The 18,061-nt window shown below is 35.6% G+C and overlaps 1 protein-coding gene across 2 annotated transcripts in view; it reads left to right on the forward strand.

The window, feature by feature from the left end:
• Positions 1-18,061, forward strand: part of Plxdc2 (plexin domain containing 2) — a 416,118-nt gene that overhangs the window by 291,842 nt on the left and 106,215 nt on the right. For both annotated transcript variants that reach the window (XM_063237895.1, XM_003463885.4), the window contains exon 7: positions 17,659-17,758. In XM_063237895.1, the coding sequence (XP_063093965.1) occupies positions 17,659-17,758 (100 nt within the window). The remainder of the gene's footprint in view (positions 1-17,658; positions 17,759-18,061) is intronic.

The following is an 18,061-nucleotide window of genomic DNA, read 5'->3' on the forward strand; positions in this document are numbered from 1 at the left end:
TCGCAGGCTGTACGCCTCCATAACCACTCTGGGTCAACACAGGAATCAATGATTGTATTCACCAACATGGTACCACAAACAACAAGGTGTGTACACACATACCAAAGTATAAATGGGTCAGTTTTACCCACACTGAACACTATGCTACATTTTTGCATTTATAATTTTTATTACATGTCTTCTTTTGATTTTACTTGTATAATTAGCCCAACTCAGTACAATGTCACATAAAAATTTGCTTTTACAACTTTGGGAGGAGATTGAAAATGAGTCATCAGATGATTCAGCTACCAATAATGATCTGAATCATGGAAGCCAAACAAGTTAACAAGATGTGACAGATAGAGATATGCAGAGTGAAGACTTGATTCATATGAGGAAGAAAACAGTAATGTAAATGAATATTTGACTAGTCAAAATACTACACAATTGATATATCTACCTGAGCAATCTGTTAGAACTAGTTCAAAAAACATGACTAGGTTCTTGCCAAGGGTGAAACCTATTAGACAGAATGCCAGCATTGCAATTAACTGTTGGAAACTGTTTATGATGCATGATGGACTACAAGATGGTTTAAATGCTGCTAATGCTGCTAATGAAATTTAATTTCATTATTACATAATTATTATATAATGTATTATATATTCTTATAAAATTGTAATTCTATATTCATCAGTAGTAACACCAAAAATATTTATTATAACATCTCACTATCTGAATTAAAAGCCTTCATTGTAGGACTTTGTCATTCTAATTGTCAGAATCTAAATCATTCATGGAGAAGTGGCAGATGTGGCACTGAGATTTTTAGAACAAAAATGATACTCAAGAGGTTTTGTTTCTTTCAAAATTGCCTACATTTTGATGAAAAAAAAATCCACCAAGAAAGCAAAATCTGACAATTCCACTGCTATTCATTCATTCATTTTTAAAAGCTTTGTTCTGAACTGCCAAGTAATTTATAAATCTTCTGAATACATGACAATTGACAAACAACTTGCCCCATTTTGTGGTTGTTTCAGCAATATATGCCAAATAAACCTTCCAAATAGTGTTTAAAAACACATGCCCGGATAGATGCAAAGACATTTTATACCTTGAATTTAGAAATTTACCCTGGAACTCAGCCTCCAGGTCTTTTTCATAGAGTAATAAGCTGTATGACATTGTGAATAGACTTGGCACCTACTGCAGAAAACGATATGTCACATTCATCAATTGGTTCATGAATTGCCCACTGACTTACATTTGCTAAAAATGCTACAGTAGACCAGCACAAGAACTATTCACAAGAACAAAGTGGACATTCTTGAAAAAAATGTTGCAAGTTCACAATAGAGAAATGTATATTACAATCTTTGGGCTTCAGAATATACTGTCAATGTTACACCATGATGATAAGATTGATAGTGAAGCCTGGCTGGATGGTGTATGCCTGTACCCCAACACTCAGAAGACTGAGGCAGAAAGACTCTATGAGGTCAAGGTCAGCCTGTACTGCACAATGAGTTCCAGGCTAGCCTGAACTACATTCTGGAGAAGAAAAACAGTAATATTGATGCTATCAATAATATAAGATGATACTATACTATATCAATAATATAAGATAATAATATAAGATTGATAGTAAAGCCAGGTGTGGTGGTTCACAATTGTAATTCCAGTACTCAGGAGGCTAAGGAAAGAAGATCACTGCAAGCTCAAGGCCAACCTGAGCCACATAGAAAGATCCTGCCTCATTAAAAAAAAAAAAAAAAAAAAAAAAAAAAAAAAAAAAAAGACATACAAAAGCAAACAAAAGATGGTTGATGTTGAAAAATTGACGTTTATCCTACACATTCATTACATATTGAAAATTTACTAATTTATTCTACTGATATTTTATTTCCGTGTTAAGTACACATTGTTTAACATACTAGAAATCATAGAGCTAGAATTAAAAATTCATCAATAGAAATACTTCTGAAAAATAAAAATGGCATTATATACACTGATAATGCTCCTTTAAACAAAATTTGGTTAGATGATGCTAGGTAAAGAGTAGATTTGGATTTGGATTTGCTCATAGCATTGAGTTTCTTCACCATTGTCTAGGTATTTTCTATAATGAGATTGGTACAGAGAAATATACATTCTGTTAAATAGTTATCTCTTCCAGATTATAGCTTTATATTATTCAACCAAAGATTTTAAATTCTATTTTAACTTTTAGGCCCTTTTAGGTCCCTTTTTTACACAATTGTTTAGTTAACTTCAAAGATGTAGCAAACTTAGGATGAAGCCCAAACATAAAAAAAGAAAACTAATCTAAATTTTTCCCCATTTGCTTTAATGTATTTTTCAATTATATGCTATTCGTTTCATACTAGTCATTTTTTTTTCTTCTGTGGGTTACATTATAGATGAAGTCAATTATCCTCTACTTCCTTGAATATATTAATGGTGGTTCTTTTAAAGTTTGTGGCCAGTGACTTCAGTATTCTAGATTTTTCTATGCATTATTGCTATCATCTGGTTTTTTTTTTTTTCTCTCTAGATTTTCATCCATTTGTCATATCCTTTTATTCCAGGTAATTTTTGATCAAATGGTGGACATTATTTATAAAATAGTAAAATGCACTTTAGAAATTGCAGAGAATGTTTTTCTCTCCAGAGAATATTTTATTTGTTTTGGTTTGGTTAGAGTTGGTTTTGATTTTGATTTGGTAGTTAGAATATGACAGGTTTCTTAAATTTATAAGGCACTGAATTTACTCAAATTTGAGCACTGTTATTTGTAAAGACTGGCATATTACTAGTTCTTATTCTTTTCTTTATTTTAGAGATAAAAAGTAAAACAAGAAGGTAGAAATAATACAGAATTTTAAAACATAAGAAATCACTAGTTGATAAATTACTTATTGTTATCTTAGAAGTACTTGTTCAAGTCACAAAATCAAAGCATAAAAAGTGGACAATCAAACAATGGCAGTGCAAACCATTACCATGAGGAGGACTTTTTTTTTTTTGTACAGGGATTGAACTCAGAACCTTGCGCTTGCCAAGCAGGCACTTGTGCCGCTGAGCTACACTCCCGACGTCCAGTTTTTATTATTAAGAGTATAGTCTTTTAGGAATCTCCACCAAAAGCCAGAATATTTATGGACTTTTACTAAAATGGCTCAGAAAGCTCACATTTCTTTCCAGCTTCATGAGATAGTCTTACGATGCCATTCATCTTCTCAGCCTCTGAACCTTGCTCATGAATTTGCAAGTGCTTAATAAGAAAGTAGTGTTCTTTTTGTTATCAGGTAGTTGCCTTAAGAAACAGCTTGCCAAATAAATATATTACAGGTCTTTCTCACCTCATAGAAGGAACTGAATGAGACAGGCCAAAAATGTTTATTTCAAAAGTGGGGCCAAGGAAGAAACTGGCTCTGCAGAGCAAACTTGGGCCAAACAAGAGAGGAAAAGGGAAAGTCAAAATACAAGTACACTCTAGTCTGGTAGGCGTGGGGCGGCCACTGTAAACGGTGCCTTTGTCCTTGTATGTCATCTGTTTTCTCCTGGGAACACACAAGGCGTTCTACATATGGGTCGGATAATTTAAATTTTTTTTTTTTTTTTTTTTAAATTTGGGCTTCATCCTAAGTCTGCTGAGTGGTAGTGCTGTGTATATCCTAGGACCCTGCCTGTCTCTCTTCCCACCCACTGTAAGCCGTGTCCGTCTCTTGTCTTGATTTTATTTCTGTGATTTCCTTTTTCTGGGATCCTGTGTTTTCCTGTCCTTACTTTTTAACATCCACCTAAGGAATTCATCAGATGCCGTTCACAATTTCTTCCATCTTTCCTGCTTATTGTAAGTGATAAAAATAGTACTATGCAAGTTTAACTGCCAAAACCAAAAAAATAAAAATAAAAAAGAATGGAAGTCCACTCATTTTAAATAACATCTTTGATCTATATGTTTAGAATTGATCTCATAATTCTCACAAAGACTAAGAAGTAGCTACTTGTCATTTACAGAAAAGGGAATTGTAGTGGCTAGAGAGGTAAGTTACTTCCCCAAAATCATGAAATCGTAAGGGACAGACTGAACCAGTGCAGCCTTAGGTCTGAGCACGGTATTAGGCTGCCTGGTGGGAAGGTCCATTTTCAGGATAGCTAAACTGGTTCGCTCATGTTACCCTCAAAGACCATTCCTGTTTCATCATCATCATTGCTGAACTATCAATTTAGGAGCACAGTCAAGAGTGCTTTGCCTTTTTGTAGCATTTATCTTATTTTTTAAGTGAGCAGACACATAAAAAATAAGCATAGTTTAAAAGAAATAGATCCTTTCACTGAAGTGAAATTAGAAAGCCAAATTCTCGTCTCCTATTCTGTTAATAGCTACCAATTACTCCACAATCTTTATATTAGTTTCAATTGTTGCTGAATAGCTTGATTATAACTGATACGCACTGGAGTTTCTTGTCTGTTGATAATCAAAGAAGGAAACTCCTGAGTCTCAATAATTGTATTCCAACAGTGTTAGCGACTTGAGGCTGCTGCCTACTTACCAGTCCTGGCTGCTGTCTCAGCATCCCGTTGTCTTGTAGAAGTCACATTTCCTCTGATTTATTTTACTTTTCTTCACTTGATATATTTTTAAACTTGTCATATTCTAGGACTTGGTACAAATGGGGAGACAAAGTGATTTTCTATGTGTGTTGAAAATTTGATTATTTTTCTTTCACCAACTCATGTGAAGGACATATAGTCAAGGACATATGGTGGTCATTAGGTTAGGATACTGCAATTAAAAAATAAAAAAACTCATCAAATCCTACTCTGTGGGACCTGGAGAAAATCATGCAATACACATGCCAGCCTAGGAACCAGCCTATTCTGTCCATTTTCCTGGTTATGTAACTTACTGGGTCCTTCAGGGGCAAATGTTAGAAGAGGTCCAAATAGTGGAACTTTACTGTTTATTAAATAAAATCATTTTTTAAAATACCACTTAAGTATTTAATCCTGATGTTCCTCAGTGTAACATTTATGCTTCTATGGGAGAGTCCACGAGTAAGTAATCACCACAACCAATTAGCATAGGTTTCAGTGGGGCCCTTAGGCATTTTATGAATTTCTTTGAAGGCTAGTTCTCTTATTTAAACTGTAATGAACTTTCGCTTATGATTATCAGCATGCAAATATCAAAAGATGAATACTTGCTAAAACAAATACACATATATAGACACACTGTGTATCTATGTATTTTCAGATAGAATAAAGTCTTGGTTAAAAGCTTGTAAGGAATAATTCTTTAAAAATATAGTGTTGGACTATTTTATGTTGTAGCTCTTCCCTGTTTTTTAAATACATGACGTATTACATTTTTGTCTGCATGACTATATTTAGGATCTACTCCATTGCATATTTTACTGTATTAATTAGTTATAATATCCCTTGATGTTTTAACTTTTACTTTCCTCAGTGACAAATCAAATGACTCTTCTTTAATCATTTCCTAATAACAAAAAAAGTGCGTAAAAATAAGCACATAAGTACAATTGCACAGGAGCAAAATCAAGGCCTGCAGGAAACGACTCTAGCAGTAAGAAACTGTGTTCGGTGCTGACCACACCGCTATCTATCCACTTCTGCTCCCCCTGAGCAGCGGTGTGATCTTGCTGGTTGCTTTTTCCTCACTTTTTCTTGCCCAGCCTCTCTTCCCTTTGTGCCTCGACCACACTGAGAAGTTGATTTCCTGAGGATGGTATTGTTGGCCAGGCCTTGTCCAGACTCTGCCCTGATGTTTGCTAACCAAAGAGCTCTTTTGTTCCTGCAGTTAAACGAACCCCTGATGCACCCTTCAAGCCCCAGGGCACAGCGCCTTCTCCAGCTCCTTTCTTTTCCCAGGCCTAGTTCAGGCAAGTTGCTTGTGTAGATCTTGTCCCAGATAAAATCCTCACCTTGGACTTGACTCTCATGAGTCAAGTTGTACAGGATTTCTCAGTTAGGCACCTGCTTCAATGCCTCCCTTTTATGAAACTCAATTTCTAGTTTGTGCGTTTTTTCACAAGTGACACCTTTGTGGTCTTTAATTCAGAGGTCACCATGATTGTGTGTGCTGTTTTGTTGTGTACTGTGTTTGTAAAATGAATATGTTGCCAACATTTAAATATTAGATGATTTCAAATCAAAACATTGACTTCCTTTTTTTTCTTTAAACATTAGAAGGTCTGAAAGCACTTGATTTTGATTTCCACACAGTAAAAAAATGGCAAGAAAATGCCCTCAGAATGTGCTCATCCAATTTCTCCTTAGTCAGTTTCTTCTTTTGTACTCTAGGTCTGCAATTGCTTATGAAGAGAAGTTTGAAGTCCTTATTCAAATAAAGGGGCTGTCTTTATTTATCAGCTTCATACTGCAATTTGTCTCCTTTCAGATTTGTTGGCAGCATATGACTGTGGAGTCAGAAGTAGGAGGAATAATGTGATTTATCTTTGGATTATGGCTCATATTTGCTTTCACATGGTCAAGTGTATTGTTCAGTATCTGGCACATGAAAAGGTTCAATAACTGGAACCTAAAAATAATTAAAATATTTGAGTGGATCATTAACAATATTCAGAAAGTAAAATAAAATTTTGATATTATATAAAACCTAATCAAATGTAGTTTTCAGGCAACTTGACACTAATATTTTTTACATTATGTTGTTATTTTACTGATAGTGAAGGACCTTGACTTTTTAATATTTGATTATCTGTAGGTATATTAGAATGGCAAATTCCCTACTGAGTAATGCAAAAGTCTGATCATAAATTTAAGAAAGATGAGATAGGAAGTTGAATACAGTTTGCCAATAAGAGTGAATAAAATAAGAATGGAGTTTTGTTGGGCTTTGCCCTTGTTTTTAATATTAAGTGACTAGACACCATATTGCTGATCAGCAAGTGAACAAAAATGAGTTTTGGATAATCTCTCCCAGTTAAGTACTGACACGCGTGTGAACACATACCATACAATCAAGCTCTTGCTGAGATACTCCGCTGCCTATTAGACAGATCGCAAGACCCATAGTGGAAACAAATGAATGTTTCAGCGAGATTTGCAGGGTAGAACAGCACAGCAAATAAAATTCATTACCTCTGATTCAAGTAGCATGCTGTTATCTCCCTGTTTGAGAAACACATACAGGCTTAGGGACCGCGCTTGGCCCCGTGTCCTAGAGAGTGATCCCATCGAGCAGCTTTTATCTGTGAATTTTCATCTAGAAGCCACGTTATTCTGCCCTACTCTTGCTTACTCCAAATTACCTTTTTCTGCCTTAATTTTGTCTAGTGGTTGCAAATCCCTCCTACTTCTTTGCTTAATTTATTTCAATATATCCTTTGTAGAAAAGCTTATACCAAAGAATAAATGAAATAAACTTGTAACATGGAAAAAATTAAAATATCTTTTAGTGAAAGAATTTATGAAATCTTGTGTCAGCCAAACTGGAAGCGTATCTTGTGGTATGAATGATCCTTTTCCACCCTTCTAGTGGAATGGATGTAATTACAAAATCAGTTCTTCAAAATTCATCATACTCTACAGAGAGTATTGCAGGATATTCTAAAAAAAAGAAAAATACAAAGAATCCAGAAATAATGGCAGAGAGGCCACAACGAATGGAGCAGAGAACAAAATGAAGAAGACAAACTGACAGCTACGGACAGAAAAAGAGCTTAACAGAAATGAGGCAGAGAAGATTGGATGATAGGAACAGCTATTTTGGAGAAAATGACATCTTAATAGGTAATACAGATTCAGTATCATCTTGTTTTGAAGTCTCATCTAGCTTTTGTCCTTCTGTCTCCAATGGTCTAAATAGGCTGTATCTTATTGGATTTTATTATGTACGATAGTATAAGCAAAAACCTTTTAAAGACAAGGAGATTATACAGAAACCATTGTTCATTTTGTTAGTCGATTCTAAATACTCTGTAATGCTGTCATTCTCTTGAATGGTTTTACATTGTTTTGATATACTTAATGCTACAGTATACGAAGTTGTACTCAAGGATTTCAAAGAAAGAAACAATATGGTAACTACTTTTAGGTTAGGATTATCTGGTGGTGAAACACTATTCTGCTTAAATGGTTATGTTTTGATCTGCGCTGTTTCGTTGTTATGCCCTCTTTTATCTCAATCTCCACTCCATTATTTACTTTTTTATCTTTATCCTTTTAATTAAAGGAAAAAAAATAGCAGGATATATTATAGTAACCTACTTTGACTTTTCATTACCTTGATTTAAAGCCCTGTATTACTCTCACCATCTGGTTTTTAACTGATGTTCCCCTATTCTGTTTTGCTGGATAGTATCAGGTTCGAAAGTTTAGGCATCAGCTGTGAAGATAATGAGATTCATTATGACGCCCATTCTTGTTGACTTTTGTCTACTTTTGAAGACCTACAATGTCTCCAATGTTTTGGTTTTGTCGGTTTTGTTCTTTACTGTTTTGTTCAATTGTATTATAACTAATGATATAGGCAATTCTATTAGAGATAGCGGGAGGCATTATGGTAACCATTGTTGATCACCTTGTATTATGTTTTTACATTATCTATTATGTCCACCCTTTTGACTTGACCGATTCTGTTCTGTTATGTCACATTTGGTTTTACTCTCTTCCAAAAAAGCAATAAGAACCGTGGGAGCAATGAAACCCAAAATGTGTAATAGTCATGGTACAAAAGAGAAGAAAAGAAAGTGCTCCAAACTATATAACTGCATGTATATTTAAGTGTATAAGATAGAAAATGATATTACAGAGTTTTATTGGATCAATGAACAGAACTGTTTGCAGTATCATTGATGGAATGTCCACTTTACAAGCTCTAATTTTGTGACTTGAACAATTATTTCTAAGATGACAATATGTAATCCATTAACTAGTGATTTCCTACTGTTCATTTTTTTTCTGTAAATCTGTATAACTTGTACCCTTTCCCTGCTTTTTTTTTCTTTTCTCCTTAAATAAAAAAAAAAAACAAAATTCATCATAAATGAATGTGTGAAAATAAATGGCTTTCGACAAAATTGTTAGAGTTTTAGTATATTAGTATTTCCTCTGGTCTGGTTGCATTTACTTACCTACTTTACATCTACACGCACAGAGTCTTCTGCATAAAAGATGATAATGACAATATGACAGGCCCCCCTCTTCTTTCTTGTGCTAAATTTGCCCAATACTGCCTATGATTCTGAACTGTTTGTTTATGTACAGATACACACACACACTGCGTGAATCAGCTCTTCATTGCTGTGACCAAATGCCTGAGAACATCAGCTTACAGTATGACACATTTATTTTGGCTCAAAGTTTCAGTGGCTTCACCCCTGTGGTGAGCTGACTGCACTGCTCTTAGCCCTTGTGATGGTGGCAGAAATGTCACGGTGGAGGCAAGCTGCTTACTTTACAGCAGCCAGAAAACAGAGAGAGGCAATGAACCAGACACAGGGAGGCCAGAGACCAGACATTATCCCAAGGTTATGAACTCCCAGGCTGCTTCCTTTAAGCAGCCCCTGCCTCCTGTTACTAATCACCCACAGTGATTCCATCCACTTATCCTCTCATCAACGGATTAAGCCACTGATGATGTTAGAGCCATCCTGATCCACTGACCTTGTGAAAGTCCCTCCTCTGAATGTGGGAGAGTTTTAAAGAGCATTTTGGATTTAAACTGTAGCACACATACTTAATTGCTTTATATCAGTCAAAAAGTAGTTTATTTTTACTGTGGCTTTTAGCAGTCCTCTTAATTCACCCCAATCATCTCTACTATGATATTGACATGGAAATCTGGAGACTGGCTTGCTTTGCTCACACTGGACTCAGCCAGATAAATTAATTGGCTGTCTTTGACATTGTAAAGTGAAAGATCACAGTGCACAAAGGCAGAGGAAGAATGATACAACCATATCAGCTGGGGAGAGGCAGATATATTTTCATTGGAAATTTCTGAGAAGACCTGGAGTGATTCACTGTTTCTTCATTAATCTTTGATGAGGTTAGATATGTAACTGAATTGGCAAAAGCAGTTCTTTTTTTTTTTTCCATAAAATCTGGCACTCTGTGGACAAGGGTTCCTTTTTCCCAACAGTTCTGCCAGCATTTGTAATCAGTTTATGTTTGTTTGTTTGTTTTTTATGATAGCCATTCTTTCTTGTTGAGATAGAATCTCAGTATTGTTTTAATTTTTATTTCTTGAATAACCAATGATGTTGAATATTTTTTCATGTATTTATTTGCCATTTGTTTTTCTTTATCTAAGAAGTGTGTATTCATCTGAAATACACATTTTTGAATTCAGTCTTTGAATTTGGGGGACCTAATTTTTAAAATTATTTATATATTCTAGATAGAAATCCTTTGGAAGACAATTGGCTAAATTTTTTTTCCATTCTGTGGGTTTTCTTTTTACTCTGTGGGTGATATCTTTTGATGTGCAAAAGCTTTTTAATAAGATGAGATCCCAGTTGTTGATTCTTTGAAGTACTTCCCATGCAGTTTGAATTTTTTCATGAATCCTCTCCCTATCCCTGTGTCTTCAAGATTTCTACCTTCTTTCTCTTCCAGTAAATTTAGTGTTTCTGTTTTAATATTTAGATCTTTGATCCATTTTAACTTTAATTTAGCACATGGTGATAGATATGGGTCTAATTTTATTCTTCAGCATGTGGAGAGCCAATTTTTCCAGCAACATTTATTAAAGGAACTTATCTTTCTTTCAGTGAACATGTTGGCCTCCTTTGTCAGAAATAAGGTGACTGAATGTTGGTGGGAGTATAGATGTTTGCAACCACTATGGAAATTAGTGTGAAGATTCCTCAAAAAACTAGGATTAGAGATCCCATTTGACCCAGCTATTCCGCTTCTGAGTATTTTCCCAGATCAATTAAAAACATCATATCACAGCAGTATATGTGCACCCATGTTTATAGCAGCACAGTTTGTAATAGCTAAATCTTAGAAACAATCCAGGTGTCCATCAACTGAGGAATGGTTAAAAAGATGTGATTTCTTTTAATATACTGGATTACTACTCAGCCATGAAGAAAGATAAACTGAGACTTTTATAGGTAAATGGATGCAACTTGAGACCATCCTCATTCGTGAAATTATTCTGACCCATATGTGTAAAAATCATATTGTCTCACTAGTGTGAGAAACTGAACAAGTAAAGAGGATCCAAAAATGTACAATATGTATTGTCAATTAGGAAAAAAGTGTCCAGACAAACTGTGATAGGAGAAAGTAGAAAGGAAGAAAGGGAAAAAGAAAGAAATATATGTATATCTATTTATACATAATATCATAAGTATCATAAAGATAATATATACAATATTATACATGTGCTATAATATTATATATGAAAGTTATAATATTATATATATGATAGTTAGGATAATTAGACAGCTAGTTTCTATCTGTTCCTTGAAAAGAATGTTTTGTGCTGATATTATTTAGATAAGGCATCACACCTATATCCTGTACTCTGAATAACTACTTTGAAGACAACAGTAGGCAATATATCAACTATTGTAACTGTCCGACTAACCTGCTTTGAAGCAGTTTCATTACTTATTGTTTTTCCACTTTTAAATAAAAAAAATTAGTAAATTTAATTTCAAGTCTGGGGCACAGACATTTCGCTGCAATCTGGTTGAGTGCTAGAGAAATGCAGGAAAGTGAAATTTCTTAAACATCTCATTTTAATACTTAACTAAAACAAAACATCCTTGTTCTAGATACCTTATGCTTGCTCAGAAACACTAAAATCTGAAGTTAGTGACACTGCCATGCAGTGTCTGTCCCCCTCGGCCTGCTTCTTCTCCATTCCCATATTCCTGCAGCCTGCTCTAATGGCTGACTCGTTCTCTGCATGATTGAAGAAAACCCTTCTTACAGACCGCGATGTGAGGAGCCTCCAGAGCTGCACGGCAAAGGACTCCCGCTGGAAAGCACAACAGTTTTTCCTGCTGGACTGAACATCTTGGGGGTGCCCCTTACTCTACTCTCACTCCCCTTACTCAGTTCTTGGGTGTGGTAACTGATGCCTGCACGGCCCGTCTCACATTCATCCTTTTGTGCCTTCGTCTGCATCCCCCACACGAGTGTGGACACAGCTGCCCTTCCCTGCGCTGCACGATGGTCAATCCTCCTCACTCATTTCTCCGTGTCCTTTTGCCCCCTACAGTCTTCAGCACAGGGCAGATAGTATGATTTTATTCAAATGTATAGGAATGTGTTTCCTTTGCCTAAAACTCTCCAAATCTTCTTGTATTTCTTGGAAAAAAAATCCAGTGTTACTTCCTGTTAGGATTGGCTCTACCACTCCCCCACCTCAACACTCTTGTTTATACTTCTGCTCTAACCATAATTTTCCAACTCCTAAAGCATACTGAAGACAATTGAGTTAAGCCCTCTGCCTGTCCTGATCTTCTAGTACACACATAGCAAAGTCCTTGCTTTCCTTCTAATTTCTGTAGTAATGGATCTTAACTGAGACCTTCTGTGGTTCTTTTCACAGGGTCTCCTTCCCTGTCGCTTTGCCTTCTTAGTACTACTGTCTTCTCATATAATGTATTTTTATTTCGTCTTGCTGTAAGCTCTGTGAAAGCAGGGTCTCTCTTCTGTTCTACAATTCCCATGATAATACCGAGAATATGTTTAGTTACTAGCTGATGAGCAAATGAATGAATTTTTCTATCTCATCAAATAGCACAGCATAAAATACACATATGCCTTTTAGAGAAAACAATGTATATGTGGTTCACATTTTTCTTAGAAGTGTATTTCTATTTTGTACTCCCAGTTTTGTGTCCAGAATCATAGCAGAGGCATTTACATGGCAAATAGGAGTAGCTTGCCAAACACAGTACTCAGAAGTCATTGGCTCATCGATACATACATTTTGAAACTGTCAGCCACTTGAAATGCATCATTTGGTTGCAAAAGATGACTTTGAGTGATTTTTACTCTTTTTTGCAAGGAGGTAGACTATGCACCCATATAATTTTTGTTTGAGTCAATTTCTTGGTTGAAACCATTATAAGGGAAAATCAGTCTGTAGGAGAGAATAGCGATTTGAGGTTTGAAAGTGTCCTTAAAAACCATCAACAATGATCTTTCTAGGAGGTTAATTTATGATATGATAATTTTCAGTGATTCAATTTATAATGTGATAATTTTCAGTGACACAAACCTCAGTATACCTTGAGGCTACCCATTTTGTTTTTGAATGGACTTTCTTTAGGTAAAAAGAATTTGCATATAGGTTACTTGAACATACTGGTCTTCGGCTTTGGAATTCACAGATAAATGAGTAAAACAGAGAATAAAGAGATACAAATAATCCTCGTTTAATGATCAAGTTCTGTTCCTATACAAGGTCATTGACTGAATTGGTTGCTAAATGAGGAATTGTATACAGTATGTACATTATGATACCCATTACAAAAAAATTGTCAAAGGAAACTCCAACTTGATTTTGCTTTTATTTGCATGATTCTTACATGTAGTACCGTGATTTATTTCAGAATATGAAACTAGTGCTATACTATACTGTAAAATCAGCTAAAATTACAGTGTTATATACACAAGGTATACAGTACAAAGAAAAGATGCCAAGATTCTAAAAAAATGAGAGATGTGCAGGACTGTACAAAAAGAAAGAAAGAGGTCATAAATCTAAGCCGCTGGTCATTCATCTGAACAGCATACCTTGGTCATAAGTCTGAACGTTTGATGAACAGGTAGGTCATTAATTGAGGAATATCTACATAGAAAAAATTTTTAAAGTCCAAAAAAATGTAACTTTTTGACTGGAACACCCCAATCTTTCAAGTTTAACTGTGTGTAGAATTGGAAAGACGTTTGTCTGATTCCTAGGAAACTAGAAGATGAAATATCCTTTCATCTTATATAGAAACACCAATAGAAAGTGTATTAACCATTTTATTCATCAAGAATGTATTGGTTAGCAGAACTGTGTAACAAATCTCCCTAAAATGTGCAGGTTTAAAATAATTACATTTTTTATTACTCAAGATACTTATGGATTAACTTGGTGGCTCTCCTTCTCTGGATTGGACTCTGCTACTGATTGATCAAGGAAAAGTTTTGCTTGAAAGCATCATTCCGTTGTATACCTGAGCAACATCTTCAGTAGACTAGCAGGTACCTTTTCCTACTAGAGGCAAAGGCTTGAGGAAGGGAAGAGAAACCTCCAAGTGTTTTCAAAAATCCTTTTTTGTTTTACACTTGTGGTTGTCCTCTTTTGCCTGGACTCAGAGTGAGAGAACATTGCAAAGTTGAAGGCCAAAAACCCATGTACAAGGAAGGCATGCTTTGAGGCCAGCAGTGTAGTTAATAACACCACGTGGAAAAATACCGGGGGAGAAAAGGGTTAATCTAGAAATAAAATACAAAAGCAGGGAATGAAAGGAAGAAAAAAAGAAAAAAATCAAAAGAAAGGTTGACTACAAAAAAAAAAAAAAAAAAAAGGACTAGGAAAGAAATGGTGGAACACACAATCTAAAGAGGAGAAAATTCTTGAGTGTTGAAAGGGCCAAGATACGTGACCTCAAAAACAAAATCTGGTAAAAATATATAGTATAATATTTGTAATAAAACTTATAATGACATGGCATTCATAGCAACATGTAATATTCATAACAACAGGACTTTTCAATTGTTGGTAATAAAAAATGAAGTTCCATTGGGAGTTTGGAAAAGAAGAAATACACTAAATTACCACAGAATTTTTTTAATAATGTACTTTGTAACTTGAGAGGAAAAATGCTGTCATAATGTAGATGAGTGAAATCTATGGACAAATGCCACTGGTACAGCTTTCATACTTCTAAAGCAGACATTTGCTAGAACTACTTTTTTAAAAAATATATGGCTTTTTCTGTTTAGGATGAACAAGAGAGAATCGTAATTGGAATTTCTCCCCCTCTGCTTTTCTGCCAGTTTTCAACTATGAGTCTGACCACCAGGGATATTTACAGCAGTACTCACCAATCTGGAGTACACAACTGGGTGGGAATTTAAAAGAAATGCAGTTTATTTTCATTTATAATTTTGGAATTTCCAGTCCAAAACTAGGTGAACCCATTCCTTTGGGCTTCTGATAGTTGTTCTGGATAACAATAGTAGGTGTCATAGGCATTGCAAGGAGAACAATTATGTACAGGACACAGAATTTATAATATTTTATGATGGTCACAGAGCTAAATACAAGAAAGTACAGGAAATCTGTCCATAACACTAAAGACCTGGAAAATCCAGCTGAGGGTCTGGATCCCACAGCAATGTCCTGCATGAGTCTAGCTGAAGACCTAGAGCCCATGACAGTGCTCCCAATGAGTCTAATTCGAGGTCTAGAGCCCATGACAATGACTCATGCAAATGTCTTTTGTGGATCTGTGCTAGGAAGGCCCAAAGGTCAGCGGTAGAAGCTACAAAGTCTGTGTCAGCTGGGTAAAGAATTTGTGCCAGGAGGCTGAGAGTTGTACACTGGCACCAAGAAGCAACGCTCAAAATAAGGAACAAGACTCCCCCGAAAAGTACACAGCCATCGTCAGCCACAGTGAGGTTCTGAGCTTCTCCAACAATGAGAACAGCAGAGTACATATAGGAAGCCAGCATGACAAACCTCTCCTGGAGATTAAATAGCAAACATCTTCCACTCCAGAGCCAGCAAGTGATGCTCAAAGTAAGGACCAGAGCTTCCCTAAAGTGAACCACACCCATTTTCAGTGACAAGGTCGCAATCTCCTGTGATAATAGTGGGGGAGTTAACATGACAGACTGCTCCAGGAGAACCAAACAGCTCCAAACCTAACACCACTTAGGAAAACCCAGAAAGCTACACTCTTCCTCTCTACACCTCTTTCATGCTGGCAACTTTCCTCAGGTGGGCCATCCACACTCACCACCATGCTGCTTTAATTCAGCTAGTGTTAAGTTGACCACCAGCTTTTGATCCAAAAAAGCAGGGAGCATCTGGTGGAGCCAGGAATCAAAGAGAAAGAGGAAAAGATAGGGATCCCACAGTCCTCCTTCAGGGCAGCACTTCCCATTAGGCCCTGCTTTCTAAAGGTTCTGCCAGCTCCCAAGAATGGTCTCCTAGGGCCCCAGCCTTACACGCAAAGACATTTGAGGGATGGATGTTCAACATCTGAAGTATTATTGCCCATTAAGAAAAAGGATCTCATCTATTAATCCTGAGTGCTTCAGTAAGTCACTCAATAGGATATACTTGACTTTCATTTAGGAAATGAGCTTTTAGGGACAGAAATTATGGTTTATTTTGTTTTATGTGTTTTTGTCACCCAAATATCAGAGTATTTACCTGAAATAGTACAAATGGAGAAAAATATAATTTTCCATTTATTTAAGATTTTTGTACAGTTTTTAGAAACAGTAAAATTTCTTCTTAATTTGTCAAATTCAATAAATTATTATTTATTTATTAAGATGAAATGAGGAAAAATAAGTAGTTCGCCTTTATTAGGTCTTCATTCCAGCTCAGTTCATTTCCCTCATACTACAATGAAGTTTATTATGTCTTGCATAGTATGCTCTGATCAAGTACCTTATTTAGTAAAATACTCACTGGTGCTCATAATCTGCTTATTCTACCTAAAGAATTTTTGGCGCATTTATTCTATACCTTTTCTCTCTTGTACATTCATTTATTAATGATAGTTTTATTCTCTTTTTTATTTCCATAAAACTAGTAATAGAGAACAATCCTATTTCCAGGGGAGTTTTTTCCAAATCTAGGAAAAGATTTCCAAGTGATCACCTTATTTATAACTATTGAATTCATAATTCTCTATAACCATTTTCAGTATATTCTCAATGTATGCTCGTTATTTTAAGGTGCAGATATTATATGTCATAATGTAGATGAGTGAAATCAACTGACAAATGCCACTGATAGGTCTTCATTCCTATCCTGTTTGTTGTACTTAGATTTTTCGTTCCCTTAATGTTCAAATTTAGTAGATACGTGTGTGAGACTTCCCCTAACACCTCAAAAGCTTTCCTTATGTGTTTCAACTAGAATGCTGAAGCTCCACATGCATACAAAATTTAATTACATATGAAATCAACCCTATTTGACAAACATGGTATGTTAATCAACGATAACACAGGTAAGTATATACTTAGTAGCGCATGGTGTTTTTTTTCTGTTTTTATATCAATTAGGTTATTTGTACAAGAATATTTTAAACTTCGTGGAAATAAATATAAGATCAATTATCTAGGAAGACAAACAGTAAGAGAAGAATGTCTATGCTAGAAGCAGCCAGTGGCAGTGTTTCCATGGTGTACCTGTGTAAGCTGGCAGCCCCAGCACCACTGAGATCCTCCGAGAAACACTGCTTTCCCTACCAAGCCACCATCCTCTAGGACCAGGAGGTTGCTTGTGTCATTAACTCAGCAAATAGCATGCAATTAATGTTATTTTGAAATTACTATGCATTTTTCTATGACATTTTGTCTTCGCTCTCTCGTCTCTTACCTCCATTACCTGATTTTGTTCATTAAGCAGACTGATAACACTCTCCCATTTCTGATGTTACATATAGCAATCTGCTTTTTTTTTTTTCTTTTCAGATTCCTGTGTTAGTCACAGAGATAAGTTCAACCAATCATCCAGTGAAAGTGGGGCTGTCTGATGCATTTGTCGTTGTTCACAGGATCCAACAAATTCCCAGTATGTAAAAGAAGGGTAATTTCAAAGTATGAGCTTTCGGGGAGGGGAATAATTTACAAGGACACTGACCTCACGCAGGTATAATTTTTTAAAAAAATCACTTCACTAATTCCTCCTTGATGATTCTACTGTTTGGTTTATAAGTCCTATTGGGATTGACTGTCTCTAATATTCTAGATCCAGTAAAGTTAGGTAAAGAGAAATTAAAGAGCTAGCCCAGAATACATAGTTGAGGATTCTTTGGAATAACTGCCTAAGCTGAGTGGAGATAATTGTGGTATTAATATAAAGAACTTAACATAA

Source organism: Cavia porcellus, unplaced genomic scaffold (assembly GCF_034190915.1).
Source record: "Cavia porcellus strain 051 isolate PalLab524CR breed Dunkin Hartley unplaced genomic scaffold, mCavPor4.1 scaffold_27, whole genome shotgun sequence".
Lineage (NCBI taxonomy): Eukaryota > Metazoa > Chordata > Mammalia > Rodentia > Caviidae > Cavia > Cavia porcellus.